General features: G+C 54.7%; 3 protein-coding genes across 6 annotated transcripts; 2 read left to right on the top strand and 1 right to left on the bottom strand.

The window, feature by feature from the left end:
* Window positions 1-311: 311 nt before the first annotated feature.
* Window positions 312-3,638, top strand: LOC125953243 (patj homolog). Its single transcript, XM_049682701.1, has 3 exons — window positions 312-432; window positions 527-1,251; window positions 1,555-3,638. Exons 2-3 carry the CDS (start codon window positions 680-682, stop codon window positions 3,593-3,595), a joined length of 2,613 nt encoding a protein of 870 aa, XP_049538658.1. The 5' UTR covers window positions 312-432; window positions 527-679; the 3' UTR covers window positions 3,596-3,638.
* On the bottom strand, window positions 3,330-9,581 carry LOC125953216 (retinol dehydrogenase 12). 2 transcript variants are annotated; one of them, XM_049682699.1, is made up of 5 exons: window positions 9,510-9,581; window positions 8,155-8,272; window positions 7,934-8,073; window positions 7,013-7,834; window positions 3,330-6,929 (listed from the first exon to the last, which is right to left on the bottom strand). In XM_049682699.1, exons 3-5 carry the CDS (start codon window positions 8,038-8,040, stop codon window positions 6,797-6,799), a joined length of 1,062 nt encoding a protein of 353 aa, XP_049538656.1. In that variant the 5' UTR covers window positions 8,041-8,073; window positions 8,155-8,272; window positions 9,510-9,581; the 3' UTR covers window positions 3,330-6,796. The 2 variants fall into 2 exon arrangements, with proteins under 2 accessions (XP_049538656.1, XP_049538655.1); XM_049682698.1 differs by lacking the exon at window positions 9,510-9,581 and adding an exon at window positions 8,464-8,872.
* LOC125953180 (E3 ubiquitin-protein ligase Nedd-4-like) lies at window positions 9,475-17,419 on the top strand. Of its 3 annotated transcripts, XM_049682695.1 has the most exons (13): window positions 9,475-9,606; window positions 10,233-10,315; window positions 10,387-10,674; window positions 11,265-11,379; window positions 11,492-11,640; window positions 11,728-11,809; window positions 12,954-13,201; window positions 13,350-13,470; window positions 13,832-14,555; window positions 14,637-14,761; window positions 14,836-15,134; window positions 15,244-15,936; window positions 16,004-17,419. In XM_049682695.1, the coding sequence occupies exons 1-13, from the start codon at window positions 9,553-9,555 to the stop codon at window positions 16,104-16,106; spliced, it is 3,084 nt and encodes a 1,027-aa protein (XP_049538652.1). In that variant the 5' UTR covers window positions 9,475-9,552; the 3' UTR covers window positions 16,107-17,419. The 3 variants fall into 3 exon arrangements, with proteins under 3 accessions (XP_049538652.1, XP_049538653.1, XP_049538654.1); XM_049682696.1 differs by lacking the exons at window positions 12,954-13,201; window positions 13,350-13,470 and having other exon boundaries at window positions 16,004-17,418; XM_049682697.1 differs by lacking the exons at window positions 9,475-9,606; window positions 10,233-10,315; window positions 10,387-10,674 and adding an exon at window positions 10,688-10,848.
* The last annotated feature ends 695 nt before the right edge of the window (window positions 17,420-18,114 follow it).

Raw genomic sequence — 18,114 nt, forward strand, 5'->3', positions numbered from 1 at the left:
CTTATCAAACCGCCGACTCCGCCGAGGTTCCCCCGTTTTATTGGCCAGTCCATTGCGCTACCTTTTCCTTTTGCCCAGAGGGAGTTCCGTGACCAAAGGATCGATTTATAGTTGTTGCCATGGGCTCCCCTCCCCATACGCTTATCGCCATCTTTGCCATCGTTCCAGGGCGCCAGAGTCGCGGATGGTGAAGGTGAACGGAGCCGCGATTGAATGAAGTAGTAACCGTCGGCGTGTCGGCAGAAGACGACGGCAAGAGGACAACACGAACCGCGAACCTAACAAACCAGCGCCAGTTGTCAGCTACGCAACAGGATATACACGCCATACACACACACACACACACGCACGTGCGCGCATACTGTGAGAGTGCTCTATCGGAAGCGGAAGACGATCGGAACATTGGAAGTGCTGCGTTACGCTGAAGCCAAGGTGAATCATTTGGTCCTGCCATATCCTCCTCCTCGTCCTCCTTGTGCTGCCTTTTGTACCAAGTGGATGCTCTTCTTTTTCCCGCACTTGACAGGGTTGCGATTATGACCCTTTGGGTGCAGCAGCAGCAGCAGCAGCAGTGGGCAAGGGCAGCACAGTGTGAAGGTGGTTGCAGCAACCCCCCTGGCAGCAAGGCTGGCCGGGAGACCGGAAGCAGCCAGCAGACAAGCGGTCGGTGCTAAGCGCGATGGTGCTGAGCACGGAATGGGCCCAGGTAGAGATCATCGACCTGGTCAACGACGGTAACGGGCTCGGTTTCATGCTGGTCGGTGGCCGGAGCACGGGTGTCGTGATCAAGGCGCTGATACCGGGTTCGGTCGCGGAGCGGGACGGTCGGCTGCAGAGCGGTGACCATGTGCTGCAGATCGGTGACGTCAATTTGCGTGGCTTCAGCTCGGAGCAGGTGGCGACCGTACTGCGGCAGTCCGGCCAGCAGGTGCGCCTGATTGTGGCCCGCCCGGTCGAGCCGACCTCGCCCGACTATCAGGCCCTCGCCAGCCATGCCCCAATCATCCCGACCAAGCTGCTAACCGACCCGGACGAGCTCGACCGGACGCTCCTGCAGACGGCTGGCTACACGTCCGGTGCGTTCCTGCAGCCGGCCGTTGGTGGGGCGGCCACGGTCGGGGCCATCGAGCCGCCATCCGCGAGACGGCTCTGCCAGACGCACATAGAAGTGGTGGCCGTCAACAACAACAACAACAGCAACAACCACAACAACCACAACAACAGCAACGGTGCTACACTGTTGGCCAGCGGGTTCGACGGTCTGGGCGGTGGCCTCGAGGCAGTCACCGTACCGACGGTACACGGTACACACGCTCTCACGGCCACCCAGCTCGGTTGCGCGCTACCGGCAATGCCAACGCCCGCCTCGACCGCCCGGGACGTGGCGACGGACGGGCAGCGGTGCAGCCTGGCATCCGTCCTCATCGCAAGCGCAAGCCGGGAACTCATCGAACCGGCCGATCCGGCAGAAACACGACTGATGACGGCGGAGGAGATGATGGTCGGTTTGTTGCAGCAACAGCAGCAGCAGCAGCAGCAGCAGCAGGCGAACAGCGAACCACCGGAAACGCCCGAAACCGAAACGTACGAGGTGGAGCTGCGGAAGAACGTGTACGGGCTCGGCATCACGGTGGCCGGTTACGTGTGCGAAGAGGAGGACCTGTCCGGTATCTTTGTGAAGAGCATCATCGAGGGAAGCGCGGCCGAGATGAGTGGCCGGATCGCGATCAACGATCGCATCGTCGCGGTCGATGGCCGGTCGCTGGCGGGTGTCTCCAACCACCAGGCGGTCGAGATCCTGCGCAACACCGACATCGCGGTCCGGTTGATGCTGGAACGGTTCCTGCGTGGCCGGAAGTACGAGCATCTGCAGGTAGCGCTGATCGATCCCATCACTCCCCACAGCAATGGCGGTAGCTGCCTCGGTGGTGGACAGCAGCAACAGCAGCAGCAGCAGCAGCAGCAGCAGCAGCAACAGCCGCAGCCAGCATCGGTGCATGGAGAGATGGTGCAGATGAAGGGGCACCGGACCGCCACCGGTAGCACTACCGCCAGCGTCAACGTTGCAGCAACGCAGCTGCACCATCACAGCTCGTTCGGTTCCGGGGGGGGACTGGGCCTGCTGCAGTTCGGGGGCGACGGGGTAGGGCTGGTGCAATCGCAATCACAGCAGCAGCTCATCCTGGCGCACTGCCTTGCCTCCCAGTGCCCCTCGCAGTGTCAATCGCAACGCTGCTCCATCGTTCAATCGCCCTCGGTTACGACACTCTCGATCTGTCCGGCGCGCTCCGATGCCGACTCGATGGTGACGGAGTGCGGTGGCATCGAACCGGAGCTCGAATCCGGCACCACGTTCGACTCGAACGTCTTCACGCTCGGTGACAACGGTGCGGAACACTCGTACAGCGACGCTGCTGATGATGATGACGAGGATGATGATGATGATGATGATGGTGGTGAGGACCAAAACCAAGAGAACCATGGCCACGATAACGACGATGTCGATGACGTCGACGGGAACGAGGACATCGACATCGATCTCGGTGCCGACGATGTCAATGGTAATGACAATGGTAATGACGCGCCGTTGCCCGCTGCACCCACCGGTGCCCCAACCACGACGACGGTCGTTGTTGGTGGTGAGTGTAGTGACCACAGCTGTGATACGGTGACGGTGCACCGTGGTGACGGTTCGAGCAGCCACGAGCAGCGAAGGGTGAGAGCGAACCCGGCGCGTCACGACACGGTGGTCGAACGCTGGTCCCGGGAGGTACCGCACAGCCAGATCGTGGTGGCCGATATCCGCAAGCTGGCCGGTCTCGGCATCAGCCTCGAGGGTACGGTCGAGGTGGAGGCTGGGGTTGAGGTGCGCCCGCACCACTACATCCGCTCGATCCTGGAGGATGGACCGGTCGGGCGGGACGGTTCGCTGAAGCCAGGCGACGAGCTGCTGCAGGTGAACGAGCACCGGCTGCAGGGTTTGCGGCACATCGAGGTGGTGAAGATACTGAAGGAGCTCCCGGTGCAGGTGCGCGTGATCTGTGCCCGCGGTAGCTCACCCCCGACCGTCATCAATACGTCACGGAACGCGGAAGCGTTCGAGGCCCGCAGTCTGCTGGCGGGCGGCCTCCAGAGCCTGCAGTGTCTGCAGGGCATCCTCACGAAGGCCCAATCGGAGAGCTCGCTCTACACGTCCAGCACCGCCACCCTCACCGACCAGCAGCGCTCGAAGTCGGTCGAGCAGGTGTCCGGGCTGGCACTCTGGACGAACGAGGTGCTGTACTGCGACATCGAGAAGACGGAGCGGGGCTTCGGGTTCTCCATCCTCGACTATCAGGATCCGCTCGACACGGACGGTACGGTGATCGTGGTCCGTGGCCTCATCCCCGGCGGGTCGGCCGAGGCGACCAACTTTATCTTTCCCGGCGATCGGCTCGTCTCGGTGAACGGCCAGAGCCTGCAGGGTGCGACGCTCGACCAGGCGGTCAGCACGCTCAAGGCGATACCGCTTGGGCCGGCCCGCATCGGTCTCTGCCGGCCGCTCTCCACCTCCGACAACAATCTCTCTTCCTCGCCCGACACACCCACCACCTAACTGCTAGTGGGGTTAGGGACCCCTTAACAGTAGCTAGTAGGAGGAGGGGGTCAGTCTGTTGCTGCTACTGCTGCTGCTGTTGTTGCTTCCAGCTTTCCCTCTTCTCCTTCTTCTCTTTTCTGCGGATTGCGGACAGAATTGTGGTGTCCGCAGTCCGAGACCTTACAGGAACATGTTCCTGCTGTGCTGTGCTCGGACGCGCTGCCGGCGAATGTCACAAGAAGCTGTTGTCCCGCTTGCCCGCTTGAACCACCATTGCCCGACCACCGAGTGCGCTGCGCTGGTAGTAACCAGCTTTTCAGCTTCATTCGCAGGCGCTGTACCGCTTCTCGCCGCCGCTTATGGGCACATGGCACATCGATATGTTACTCCATTTTTTTTTTGGTTTTTTAGGCCACAAAACTCGTACCTTACATAGTAATGCTGCGCTGACTTGCCCACTAGTGGCCGCTGGCTCAGCAACAAGCAGTAGCAGCAATGCAAGCGCGCAATGACCGCATCCAAGTTCACACGACGGTCATACGCGGAAGAGGAAGAACCCCCCCCCCCCCCCCACCCGGCCTCGGGCACAAAACCGCGTATCGAATGCACGCGCCCTGCCACGTTCGTTTGGGGTACTACTACTTAAGCTGCAAAACTCGTACTGTGAGCAACTCATTACATGCTAGTAGATAAATGCAATGTTACTTAGGTTAGCGCCAACAACGGCAACACTTTAGATAAGCTTGAGCGTAAGTTATTTTGTTACTTTTTTCGCTCTCTAGATGAAAACAATGATCAATGATATATACATAGTAGATATATATATGTATAGTGCACGGTAAAGTAGTGCGAATGTCGGCTAGCGTCGGCAGTATAGCGGGCAGCCGACGGTTACGGTTACGGTACGTGAACTGGTGTGTGGAACAACCTATCGCAGGCTGCTGCAGACTGCTGGCTGACGGAAATAAAGGGTGCATACTTATCACAATCATCTGATTGCTTGCAGCAGCAGCAGCAGCCCAGAGAAGCCGCAAGAAGGTAGGGCAGAGTATAGTGCACCTAAACTGCAAACTAACAATAAAGTAAACCCAAACTCAAAGAACTAAATTAAATCGAAAGCGAATTAAAGTCGGAAGGAAAGGAAGTAAGGAACGGCAGGCTAAGGACGGCAGGCGTGCTGCACTGCACCTGGCGGACAGGCGGGCGGACGTGCGTAGGAGTTCGATTCCGTTCAGTAGTAGTGCGAGCAGTGCGTTGCGTGCAAGAATATCGAACCATTAGTAAAGTGATCAATGTAGCTCAAAATACTAATTACTAAACAAACAACAAGCAAAGCAAAAACAAACAAAGGGAAACAAAACCACTTAATAAACCGCATAACGGCATTAAAATCGAGATACGAAAGCTACTCACCCCGGCCCCTCTCCCTCCCTCTCTCCCTCCCTCTCCCCCTCCTCTGCCCTGCTGCACTGAACAACGCTCGGCTTCGATTCCACTGTTTTCAAGTTTCAATTTGTTTGCTTTCGGTTAATTTAATTTTTAATTCAGTCGGTTAACGCTTCCCGGGGGGATTGGACTTGACTTAACTAGTGCTCTAGCCCCCGTCCCCCCCCCCCCCTCCCCTTCCGGTTCTGGGTCGCCTGGGTCAAAGAGAGAGCGAGAAAGGGAAAGAGAAAGAGAAAGAGCCATCCTCCAGTGGTGCTGGACCAAAACGACATGCAGCCTGAGTCAACCAACTAGCAGCAACCCTTCAGAACCCTTAGGCTAAAAATTGCGTCCTGGAAAATAACGCTAGACTGTTAGGTGTGTCAAAAAACTGGAGTGTGTGTGGGAACAGGGGGACATTTGACCAACTACGTGCAGTGCCGGGCGCGCACGATTCACGACCACTTGCGCTTGCGTGTGCGTATGCGTGCCTGTAGTGGTAGTAATGTGCGGGAGCATCAACACATCAATCTTGTGATAATCGTGTTTTTCCTTCCTTAGTTGCCTTTTTGTGTTCACTGCGCTGCGGAGAGCAGCAGCAGCAGAAGCAGCAGCAGTTCACGCACCGCACAACAGCACCAATCAAGATCCAATCCACGAGTTGCACACAGGACACACAGGCACATAGACTTACACTTACTCTCGGCTTGTAGGATCCCCACGTGTGGCCAGGCGACAGCGACGGAAGGCGCCTATAGCGCACTTGGATCCACCGCTGCACCGCTATCTGAATGCTATTGACATATCGTAAAATAGAGAGAGAGAGAGAGAGAGAGAGAGAGAGAGAGAGAGAGAGAGAGAGAGAGAGAGAGAGAGAGAAGGAGAGAGAGAGCAGAATGGCTACCCTTTGTGCTAGCGAAATCACAGGAGCAAGGGACCTTTGATTTTCCTCTAAACGTATAATGTTAATAAAGGTAGCCGGAGGGATGAGAAAGTGGTTTCGGGAGGGGAAGGGAGGGAGATAGCCAGGAAGACACGGAAAACGGTAGCAATTAATGTAGGGTAAAAGCCGTTGAAGCCTAGCATATCCTTAAGCCTAGCGTTCCGAGCGGAGCGACCTAGCTAACCACAATCCAATTCCCTAAAATGTTCCGGATCCAGGACCGACTGCCCTGGATCCCTTCTGGTACAAGCCCCCCCCCCCCTACCACCCCCTCCCCCTCTGCCAGATAGTGCGCACAAAACATGGACCAACCTAGTGGTAGTGAGTCCGTAAAGTATGTGTGTGTGTGTGTGTGTGTGTGTGTGTGTGTGTGTGTGTGTACGTGGTGTGCTACTGTGCACCACAGGGACAGGAGTTCGCATCGCAACTACTACTGCAATTATCAGGAACAGTGGGGGAAGAGAAGAAGAAGAGAAATCAATGAAACCCCGCATCTCGCATACCTACTACCTACACACGCACACACACACTCACACGAACACACACAAACACACACACACACACACCACCTTACACAAATCCCCGAACGATAACTCGATCGATTTCGTCAATCTCAATACGAAGCATAATAAATTGCGCAAATGATCAACTCAACTGTTTGCCAGTTGTTAGTGGAGCAGGAAGGCGTCATCCAATGGAAGGTACCGGAACCGAGCGGGGAGGTGTGTGGCGCGCATTTCTCGCAACAACATCCGAACATCCGATTCTGCTACTTCTGCTCTGAACTGAACCTGCTCAGGATAAGCTATATAAGCCTGCCTTTATTTACTTGCTACAGGGTTCGCAGTCTGCTAAGGCGTGGTGTTCTGCTCCTCCTCCTCCAGTCCTTCTGACAGGCCAACTGCCTCGAGTGCGGCACGGTAAAGCCGCTCGGCCAGCTGCTCGTCCTTCGCCAAATCGGTCAGCTCCACCGGTTCGCAGTCACTACGCAGGCAGACACAAACACACACACACATGGAATGAGGTGAAGGATGAGAAGCAGGCCGTACGCTTGAATCTATACTCACTTGTACAGGCCACCGGTGTGGCCATTTAGCTCGGGATCCGTCACTAGCCGTACGATGGTTTGGGCACCCTGCGCCGGACTCTTCATGAACAGCCACATCCAGGGATAGGTGAGGATCCGGGCGAACAGTGCCCGCATGATGGGTGAGTGGCGCAGGTGCCCGGTCCCGCGTACCAAACCCGGTGTGCAGCAGTTGATGGTAGTCGTGGGCGGTAGCCGCTTGGCCAGCGCCCGGCTCGCCAGCACGATCGCCAGCTTTGAGTGGGAGAACGCATCGCGACCGCTGGCGGGCGGCTGGTGGCGCTGGTTCAGCGGATCGTCGGTCGGGTGCGCAATCCGGCCCGCCGTGTACCCGTGAGCCACCACGTTCACTATTCGCCCCGGCGGACCATGCGGTGACCGTGCCAGGGCCGGTAGCAGCAGCTGGGTCAGCAGGAGATGCGCCAGGAAGTTGCACTGCAGGTGCGGCTCGAACCCATCGACCGTCGGGCCCGGTGGATGAAAGATGACGCCCGCGCAGTTGACCAGCACATCGATGGCTGGGTGCCGGGCCAGCAGTTGGCGCGCGAACCGTCGTACACTGTCGAGCGAGGCGAGATCAAGGGCCAGCACCTCCACATCGGTCGCACCGGCACGAATCAGTTCGGCCCGTAGATGCTGCTGCTGGTCCGGGTTGCCGCGGCAGGCCAGCACCAGTTGGGCGTTACGTCGGGCTAGCTCCCGGCACACCGCGCTACCGATGCCACCGGAAGCACCGGTCACTACGACCAGGCGGCCCGGTATGGCATTACCGTTCGGGCACGGCTGGCCTCCCATGTAAGCTCTGCAGAGAACGAGTGGAGGGTTGTGGGGGGTGGGAGGAAAGTCGGTTGAGTGTCGAATTCGGTCGGTCGGTTTCCCGATGGATGGATGGTCGCTTCACCTCACGGTACCGATGACGAAGACGATGGCCGCAATTATAAATGGCCACCAGGTGGCGAATGGATCGGCTTCCCCGAGCGCCCCCTTGATCTCCTCCAGCAGCGCCATAACCTCACAAACCGAGTGGAGATGTGATTTTGTCTATCAAAAAAAAAAAAAAAAATGCGCACCGCTTTCCTGCCTGATCTGTTGATGGTCCAGATACACTAAACAAGTACTAACCGAGACGTACGGCACTCAGTGGTCGACTGCGGGGCGGATATTGATATGATGGGAATGGCGGCGTAGCGTGCCATACTGTCTCGATCCCCCCAACACACTCCCGATCGAGCATGATGCTCTAAAAGAGAGAGAGAGTGAGAGCGAGAGAGAGTGAGAGCGAGAGAGAGAGCGAGAGCGAGAGAGAGAGAGAGAGAGAGAGAGAGAGAGAGAGAGAGAGAGAGAGAGAGAGAGAGAGATCATTCCCCCGTTTCTTTATCCAGCACCGGAACTGATCAATTCCGACGGCTAATGCGGGCAATGGCCACCGACCTGGCACCAGGACGGCTTAACGAGATGGACTGACACATAATGTGCGTGTGTGTGTGTGTGTGTGATCACGTCGCCCGCTTAGGTCGTAGGTCGTTAAAAGTAGGTCGTGGTAGAGAATCGTTCCCTGGCTCCCTCCTGCTGCTCGTCCTTTTCGATAAGTTGTTTCGGGATGATTTTCGCTTCCGGTCAATGAATGCGAATCGTGTTCGGGTCGCCTTCTTAGGAAGTTGAAACAATATAGCCTTTTACGGGAACGAAACAGAGCGCGTACATCTCCCCGAAGGGCATACTCCAGCGCAGAAGACATGCACATGCAACGTTCCGCCGCGTTTCGGGGTCACCCTGTGTTCGGTTTGCGCTCGGCTGTCAAAAACGGTGCCACTGGTGCGTGCGTGCGTGTGTGACAGGCGGCCCGTTGCCCGTATGTTTATTAGATTAGAAGTTGTTTTTCGTCGCCGATCGGGGGCTGGCAAAGCCGCAGCTGCAGCAGTAGCAGGTGCTCTCTACGTGCTGGGGGCTGTTGTGGGGAGTGTGTGAAGTGTGTGTCATCGGTGTGTGAACCCCGAAACGGCGAGTTCCATCCTCGTTTGCCGTCATCGCCGTCGATCGGTCGCCATCCGGAGCCGGACTACCGGGGACTACTTAGCAGCAGGCTCGCCGTGGCACATCTTTGCCGCTAGGGACAAAGGGAGAGAAAGAGGTAGGATGAGTCAAAGAGAGGGTGGTTGGTATCCGTGGAGGCTGACTAGCTCACATTCCGCTAATGCTTGCCGTCATTCCTCCGCGTCATCGCTTGTAGCAGCAGCAGCAGCAGCAACAGCAGGAACATCAGAACAGAATAGTTGAGGAGCTGGTGTAGAGGCGGCGCGCTATCAGAAACGGCGTTGGTGCGGTCACAACAATCAACACCCTATCCACACACACACACACACACGCGTGCGCGCGCGCAACACAACAGAAGGAGAGAGAGAAAGAGAGCACGGAACTCCCATCAACCCGTTCGTTCGTCCAACTAGCCGCAACAACCGGGAGTGTGTCACCTGTACCTGCGAGCCTGTGTACCTGTCCCGTTCCGTACAGGTTGTGACGATGGCCGCGGGCTTCGAGGAGTATGGCTATCTGGCCTCATCCAATGGACAGTATGTAAGTGCGACAAACAGGGGCGGACGGGGACACCTGTGCATGCTTTAACCACGGGCGGGAACCGCAAATAGATCATTCACCTCCCCCTCCCCCCCCCTATCCTTACTCTTTCCTTCTCGATAACAGGAGTGATACAGTTTGTCCTCCCTCACCACCTTGCACCCTTACCCCATTTTGTACCCTAACTCTCAGGCGATGCCCCTGACATAGGGCGTCTGGCACGATGATTCATACCTGCCTGTTCGCCTACCCCCCCCCCCCCCCGCACTCGCACCCTCGTCTCGCATGCTCTCCTTGTCTCTGCACATGCAACGCATACACACACACATTGCTGTGCGACGGTGGGATTACCGCTGGATAATAACTTCGTCATGTGGTGACACTAAAATCGATTGGCCATTGGTCATTTGACATTTGGAACGACATGCAAGACGGACGGGGATGGTGATGGGGGGGGGGGGGGAATGAGATAGGGAAAATTGTCGCAAAAATGCGTCTTTTGCAGCAGGGAAAGATCCGATGCTTTATTTTACCGTCTTTTCCGCTCTCTCTCTATCTCTATCAAACACTGCCCTTCATCACCGGTTCTTACTTTTACTGATATATCATCTTCCCTCAAATTGCAGAGTGACGATAGTGCCTGTGCACGGTTACGGATCCGGGTGATAGCCGGCTCGCAGCTGGCCAAGAAGGACATCTTCGGAGCGAGGTGAGATCATATGCAATAACTGCACCGCAACGCATGGCCTAGCGAAATGCCTCATTTGTTCCTACTTATAGCGACCCGTACGTGCGTATTGACTTGAACACCATCGTCGGCGACGAGATCATCGATTCCGTGCTGACCAAGACGAAGAAGAAAACACTGCACCCGCAATGGAACGAGGAGTTTATCTTTCGCGTCAAACCTCACGAGCACAAGCTTGTGCTGCAGGTGTTCGACGAGAACCGGCTGACGCGGGACGACTTTCTCGGCATGGTCGAACTGACGCTCGGTGATCTGCCCAAGGAAGGCGAGGAGCAGCCATCCGCACCGAACACGGTGCGATATCCGCTCCGGCCGCGCAGGTCAGTACGGTATCGTGCAGCCATTAGCTTCCCTTCTGCTTCCCCCTATCCAATTGGGTTTTTGGGTAACGGAAGGCCAACTGCGCAGCTGGACATACTGACGACTACAGCTGCTTCACTGGTGTTCATTGCTGTTAATTAGCCGAAAACATACGGACGGACTTAGATGCTTAGGTAGTTAGACTCACCAATTAAGCGAACATGACATACACAAGTTGAGGCACGTCAGGTCATAAACATTTATGCGTAGCTTGATTACGAATGCGTAGCCTGCTGAAAGCCTGCGACTAGCGACAATTCAAGCAGCAAAGCAAAACAATGGTCTCCTATCATTCGAGGAGCAGCAATACCTCGTGCTCTATCTAATATTTATTCCCTACTTCCTCTCCACCCACTCCCTAATTGTCATGTCTGTTTCGAGCTGGAGGTGTGATTCGCGCCGTTCAATCATTGTGCTGCATCTGCGGTACTACTTATCTTCCGTCGGTCTTTGCGAAGGTTGCGATTGTGGATTGGAAGTTTGGGGGAGAATCTTCTTCTATTAACTGATTGTCACTGAATGTCTCACCCCGTATTTTCTCCGTCTGTAGTGCCCGGTCGAAAGTTCGAGGATTCCTAGATCTCTACCACTCTTACATACAGGATCAGAGCACCTGCAACGAGACTGACTGGGAGTTGATTGACTCCACCCGCTCGGAACCTACGGTAAGAAGTGTACAAGCTAGCAGAGATATGTACCTGGGTAGCTGGTAACCGTGCTCATTTTCTTGGCTTATTTGTCCCTCCTGCTCATTTGTTTCATCACTTTCCCCCACAGCTGGCCGCCCAGGAGACGGATGGTGGCGATAGTCCCCGCGTAGCCGACACACTGCCGACTGGCTGGGAGGAGCGACAAGATGCGAACGGGCGCACCTACTACGTCAATCATGTCGCTCGCTCGACGCAATGGGAGCGTCCGACGGCGATGTAAGTTTGCTAGGTGTATTACCTGCTAATGTGGAGTCCCTGTATCGCTCGCTGGTGAAACTCGCTGATCGATTTGTTCTTCTTCAGCTCATCGCAAGCAACGGCCGAGAACGACATGGATGTGGCCTTCCAGCGGCGAGTACATATTAGCGTAGATGATAACGTAACGGTAAGTGTTCACAAGACCCTTGATTGCCCCGGCATTCCGGGGAACGATCGCAACGATTGACAATGACGCAACAAGAAGAGAGACGCAGAAAGATAGAAAGAGAGAATTATTTTGGGGGTGCCGATGTATTACATGCATGCATGAAACTATTCGTTTGCATGAACTTTTCAAAATATTCCATGTGTCGCATGTGGTGATCCAGGAAGGGCTCCTAGCTGGACGAAATTTTTCCTGTTCTTTACTTTTCATTTGTTTTTTTTTTGTCTAATTCGACACGGCATTCACGCGGGGTTTTTTTCACACGCGGTGTGGGTTTGTATTGCGGTTTGTTGCGTTCCCTCCGCTGGATTGATTCATTGGTCAAACGGACACTGATCATAGGACATGGATGACATCAGTATCGATACGGAGACCTCGCTGGATAACAGCGAGGATCAGGAGGAGGAGGAGCAGGTGCAGGAGGACCATCATCATCACAGTTGCTTTGCTGGTACGGGAGCCGTGTCGAGCGTGGAAGAGGTGCCACTGTTGCTGACCCAACAGGACGACGATAACGAGACCGTTGATCGGCAGTCTGGAATGAGTGAGATCTGTGCAGCAGTATCCATCGAGGGACCGATAAGCGGAGAAGAAGAGCTGGTTGCTGGGCTGATGCCAGCTGACGAAAATGATGAGATCGGTGTCGATGCATTAGCTCACACTGAGGAAGAGATCGGGCCTAACGCCGAAACGGAGGAGGTTCGAGCGTTTCTGTCGTGTGCGTGTGTTTGTGCGTGTGCTACGGTTGCCCACCCGCTAGCTAGCACCGTTAATCCGTTGATCGTGTAGTAGTTATACGTATACCCTCGTACCGTAGTACCGGTTTGATTGTGTCGCATATTGGCTACGCAATGTCCCTCCCCTTCCTTCTCCTTCTCCACCTCCCAAACTCTAAGGTTTACATGGAACTGGCTGGGAGATGTCTTCGAAATTTGTTCCAGGGCGGCGTCCCCTACCTGCGACACGTGATGTGTACCTTCGATCAGTGACCTTCGCGATTAGGACTTTACGATACAATTTTGCTTTTCGTTTTGCTTTTCCGCCAAATCCCCGCCGTTCCTATCACACGCGTTGGCATACGGAATCCCATTTCCCCCCTTCAAAGATGCGCAGCTGCGGCACCGACGGATGCGGTAGCTCCGCCTCATCTTCCACCGTCAGCTTGATCACTGAAAGAGAAGTGCAGCCAGGCAATGCCACTGAGCAGGATGTGGTGCTGCGTCGCGAGTCCGCGACGACACGCCAACGGCCAAACGTGGCAGCTGGCTGTCCGCCGCTGCTCCCGGCCGCGCTCGTTCGCCGCTCGACACGACCTGCATCTACCCCGCATGGTGCCCTACTCGATCGGAGCAGGTTGGTGTGGTGTCGGGCGACACGCTCTAGCCATTCGGTCCTTACGTACGTGATCGCTCCTTTTTTCTCATTCTTCACATTTTTCCTCCCTCCCCTGCCATTCTACCGTACATCCCATTTCGGTGACCGTTTCGTGCGAACCGGCCAGTCGCTATCGGCGAGCCACCACCGCGAGTTTAGCCATTCCAATTCCGTTTCCCGGCGGTTCCAGGCCGCCCCGGATAGGCATCGAGTGTGCAGGGCTGCCCCGATGTATCGAAAAAGTTCAGGTAAACCTTGTTCCGCCAATCGCCAATCCAAAACCAAGGTCACTCATATATCAAGCGGTGTCGGACTCAAAGTGGCTTTCATATTGTGTCGGGCTTGTTGCTCTGCGTCCGTTTTGTGTTTCGGTTGTGATGGACTCTAGGTTAGTGTCTTGCTATGCTCCGCTTTCGATTGTCGTCCTCGGCCCAAAGGTGGTGTCCGTATCGAAATATGGTCTAGGCTAGTGCTGTAAAGCTAAGCAATGTTAGTGATAAGCTCGCTTCGCTTCAGTGTGTCTGTGTGTGTGCGTAGACGTGTGTTTGTGTTGGTAGTTCTGATTCCGATATATAAGCCCCACTCCCACGTTATGCTTTACTCCCGTAGGAAGGAGAGAATGGTACGCAAGGACAGTCGGGGCACGGAAACGCAGATGGTCGTTCGTCCAGCCGATCGTCACTGGGTAGCGCTAGTAGCCTTCGACTGGCAGCAGCGCAGCCCCAGCGCACCGAGGGAGGACCAGAACCAGACGACGACGTCGTAGATGGTGGTGTCGGTGTGGTGCAGCGAACTGCTGTACTGCCGTCCAGTAGCAGCAACAGCGTGAGCAACAACAGCAATAACAACATCGTCACTGCGAACAGTAACAACGCTAGCGCTAGCGGTGGCAGCAGTAGTAGCACCAGCAGCAGCAACAACACCCCCAACAACAACAATAACAACAACAATAACAACAATGACCTGAGTGATGACCGGTCCTCGACACGCTCGTCCACGTCGAACGAGAACGATTCGTCGTCGAGCAGCAGTCCGGCGGGTGGGGCAGTCATGCTGCCGGCCGGCTGGTCCATGCAGCTCGCTCCGAACGGGCGCGTCTTCTTCATTGACCACAACGAGCGGAAAACTTCGTGGGTCGATCCGCGCACCGGCCGTGCAAGCCCAATGCCCAACAGTGGTGGCGGTGGTAGCGGTGGTGGTGGTGGTGGAGCCGGCGGCAGTTCCGGTGGTTCGGGGAGCGATGCGCACAAACCGGAGGACGGTCTCGCCCCGTTACCCGAGGGCTGGGAGGAGCGGGTGCATACGGATGGGCGTATCTTCTTCATCGATCACAGTACGTATTAGAGGTGCTCTAGTACCCAACGCACCAGCTCTCTTGTTCTGTTCAATATGTCTTTTACCTTTTGCCCCGCAGACACGCGTACCACTCAATGGGAGGATCCACGACTTTCGATACCGAACATAGCGGGCCAGGCCGTACCGTACTCGAGGGACTATAAGCGGAAGTACGAATATCTCAAAACACAGCTGCGAAAACCGGTAAGGACGAGAGGGTAAATGCACGAAACCCGCCTGATTGGTCCATCCCTTCCTTGTTATCTCTTTTGCTGCAGCAAAATGTGCCGAACAAGATCGAAATCAAGGTACGGCGGGCCTCGATACTGGAGGACTCGTACCGGATCATTAACTCCATCACCAAGGTGGATCTACTGAAGACGAAGCTGTGGATAGAGTTCGAAGGCGAGGCGGGCTTAGATTATGGTGGTTTAGCCCGCGAATGGTTCTACCTGCTGTCGAAGGAGATGTTCAACCCGTACTACGGTCTGTTTGAGTACTCGGCCATGGACAACTACACCCTGCAGATCAACCCGTTCAGCGGCCTATGCAACGAGGATCATCTGCATTACTTCCGGTAGGCAGCAGTAGCTCAATGGTTTTACCAGCCTGCCCCGGTTCCCCGGGTCATCTTACCACCTTCTTCCACTCACTGACGCGGGTGTATTGTGTGTGTGTGTGTGCAGGTTCATTGGCCGGGTGGCCGGTATGGCCGTATATCATGGCAAGCTGCTGGACGCGTTCTTCATTCGGCCGTTCTACAAAATGATGCTGCAAAAGGCGATCGAGCTGAAGGACATGGAGTCGGTTGACATGGAGTACTACAACTCGTTGCTGTGGATCAAGGAGAACGACCCCAGTGAGCTGGCGCTGACATTCTGCCTGGACGAGGAAACGTTCGGCTACACGAGCCAACGAGAACTGAAGCCGAACGGGGCCGAGATCGAAGTGACGAACGAGAACAAGGACGAGTACATACGGCTCGTCATCCAGTGGCGGTTCGTGTCGCGCGTTCAGGACCAGATGCAGGCTTTCCTCGATGGCTTCGGCTCGCTCGTGCCACTCAACCTGCTCAAGATCTTCGATGAGAACGAGCTCGAGCTGCTGATGTGCGGTATCCAGAGTATTGACGTGAAGGACTGGAAGCGCAACACGCTGTACAAGGGCGACTACTATCCGAATCACGTGATCGTACAGTGGTTCTGGCGCGCCGTCCTCTCCTTTTCGAACGAAATGCGTGCCCGACTGCTACAGTTCGTCACGGGCACCTCGCGCGTACCGATGAACGGCTTCAAGGAGCTGTACGGTTCGAACGGGCCGCAAATGTTCACCATCGAGAAGTGGGGCACCCCCGAAAACTATCCCCGTGCGCACACATGGTAAGTGAGTGCAGGGACGGATTTTATTTTAAGCACACACACCCACATTCGCCATTTCCACCCGCAGCTTCAATCGACTTGATCTACCGCCATATGAAAGCTACCTGCAGCTGAAGGATCGTCTGGTGAAGGCAGTGGAAGGCAGCCAGGGCTTTGCCGGTGTGGACTGAGCAGCTGACGAGAGATAGATAGTCGGCAATCGCTCCGTCCAGTACTCCCTGCGTGTGTGCGTCTGCCCCCGCCTAAAAAAGTCCGCCGACAAAACCCAGCTCCTACGCTTCGCAACAGCTTTCATCTTCCTTCATCACCTGGAGCCCCAGGTGGTGTTAGGACGGGCGAAGAAAACGACGTTCGACGTCGGCATGACGGCAGAGAGATCATGACAATCAAACGGCTGATTAGCGCAACCCCCACGTTCCGTGTTTCCCCTTCCCCGCCGCTCCTACATCACCTTACTGAGCCCACGATCGCGTAATTCGATAGCAATCTGTACGCGACTTACTATCTCCCTCTTCCCGTCCCCCAAATGCAAACTTAAGCAACGTGATATTTAATACCAGCTGCCAAAAGCAAACCTTAACAAAGCAAGCATGAGAATGGAGGATAGGGAAGAAAATGCAGGAAAAATGATAGATATAGCGAAATAGAGAGCAAGAGAGCAAGAGAAAGAGAGAGAGAGAGAGAGAGAGAGCACGAGAGAGAGAGAGAGAGAGAGAGATCGAGAGAGGAAAGGTGATAGATAGATAGAGAGGGAAAGAGAGCGAGAGAGCGAGAGATAAAACGAAAAAGAGAGAAAGAGGTAGAGAGAGATTATCTTATATATCATATACTATATATTGTAGCACTATTGTAGAACAGTTCCTTATCCAGGCAATATATGCATCTCCTTCTTCTACTAGCCTTCAAGCAATGCAATGTAGATTTCGTTGAGAAGTTCTTTGAAAACCGAGAAACACAAAACGAAGAAAACAACAATGAAAAAACAAAACCCAAAGAGAAAAAGAGCTCGATAACGCGAATGAGCGATTTGAGCAACATGCATAACATTCGCTTTGCGCTAGGTGCTGTATGCGCGATTGCGTGCCCGACCGAATGTGTGTGTGTGTAAAACCGTGTCCAAACGATGACGAATGTTGGAGAATTTCTCGACGAGAACTTCGCAAACAAACGTCATCCCATACAAATCCGTCGAGAAGTTATCGCGATAACTGGAATGCACGTGTAGACAGCGAGCAAGCGAGAACGAGTGAAAACCCCCTTAAACTGTGTCCAAACGATGACGAATGTTGGAGAATTTCTCGACGAGAACTTCGCAAACAAACGTCATCCCATACAAATCCGTCGAGAAGTTATCGCGATAACTGGAATGCACGTGTAGACAGCGAGCAAGCGAGAACGAGTGAAAACCCCCTTAGGAGCTGTCAAATCGTATGTAAACAGTAGGGCGAGAAAGTTATCGCGATAACTTTTGCTCAAATTGAGCAAAAGTTATCGCGATAACTTTGTTGCTCGTTTGGACGCAGTTTTAGGAGCTGTCAAATCGTATGTAAACAGTAGGGCGAGAAAGTTATCGCGATAACTTTTGCTCAAATTGAGCAAAAGTTATCGCGATAACTTTGTTGCTCGTCTGGACGGAGTTTAAGGATGGCACTGGATGCGTTATAGGCCCCTTAGTGACTGGAGTGCGGAAAGAACTAGTTAATTAAAAAAGGAGTAAACACACACTTATACACCTCTATTTAAAACCTACAGCCATTTAGCTAGCTAGCGTTGAAATTCTAAATCAACCATTGACTTGAAGTCGAGATGAGCAAGAGGGCAGCAGCAGCAGCTCTCTCAGCGATGGTGTAGCGAGGCGTTTGGCAATGCAATGCAACCCTTTCGGCAGAGGAGGCTACGTTCTAGCTAGAAAAGAATAGGATGAGATGAAAAAAAAGGGAGAGGGGGAGGGGAAGAAGTACAAACCTAGTTTGATTCCATCACACACACGCAGGCTCGTGCGTGATCTTGTCTTAGCCCCTTATCCTATACCATCTAGCTCCTCGATCCTCTTTCTCTTCATCCCTCATGCTACTGAGCTGTTAACTGTTTTCCCCTGGCTGATTTGAGGGGCTTTCGTTACGCCTGATGGTGCTAGAACTTCATGTTGATTGTTGCGAAACCCTTGCATGCTGCGAG

Source organism: Anopheles darlingi, chromosome X (assembly GCF_943734745.1).
Source record: "Anopheles darlingi chromosome X, idAnoDarlMG_H_01, whole genome shotgun sequence".
NCBI classification, from domain to species: Eukaryota; Metazoa; Arthropoda; class Insecta; order Diptera; family Culicidae; genus Anopheles; species Anopheles darlingi.

What these genes read in the sequence shown, in the direction of transcription:
- LOC125953243 (XM_049682701.1), top strand. Translation starts at nt 680, where the DNA reads ATGGTGCTGAGCACGGAATGGGCCCAGGTAGAGATCATCGACCTGGTC. An exon ending in GCTACACTGTTGGCCAGCGG is followed by an intron (nt 1,252 to 1,554) that starts GTTCGACGGTCT and finishes GCAGGCGAACAG; the next exon opens with CGAACCACCGGAAACGCCCG.
- LOC125953216 (XM_049682699.1), bottom strand. Translation starts at nt 8,040, where the DNA reads ATGGCGCTGCTGGAGGAGATCAAGGGGGCGCTCGGGGAAGCCGATCCA. An exon ending in TTCGTCATCGGTACCGTGAG is followed by an intron (nt 7,835 to 7,933) that starts GTGAAGCGACCA and finishes CGTTCTCTGCAG; the next exon opens with AGCTTACATGGGAGGCCAGC. An exon ending in CACACCGGTGGCCTGTACAA is followed by an intron (nt 6,930 to 7,012) that starts GTGAGTATAGAT and finishes CTGCCTGCGTAG; the next exon opens with TGACTGCGAACCGGTGGAGC.
- LOC125953180 (XM_049682695.1), top strand. Translation starts at nt 9,553, where the DNA reads ATGGCCGCGGGCTTCGAGGAGTATGGCTATCTGGCCTCATCCAATGGA. An exon ending in AAGGACATCTTCGGAGCGAG is followed by an intron (nt 10,316 to 10,386) that starts GTGAGATCATAT and finishes TCCTACTTATAG; the next exon opens with CGACCCGTACGTGCGTATTG. An exon ending in GCGTAGATGATAACGTAACG is followed by an intron (nt 11,810 to 12,953) that starts GTAAGTGTTCAC and finishes CCCCCTTCAAAG; the next exon opens with ATGCGCAGCTGCGGCACCGA.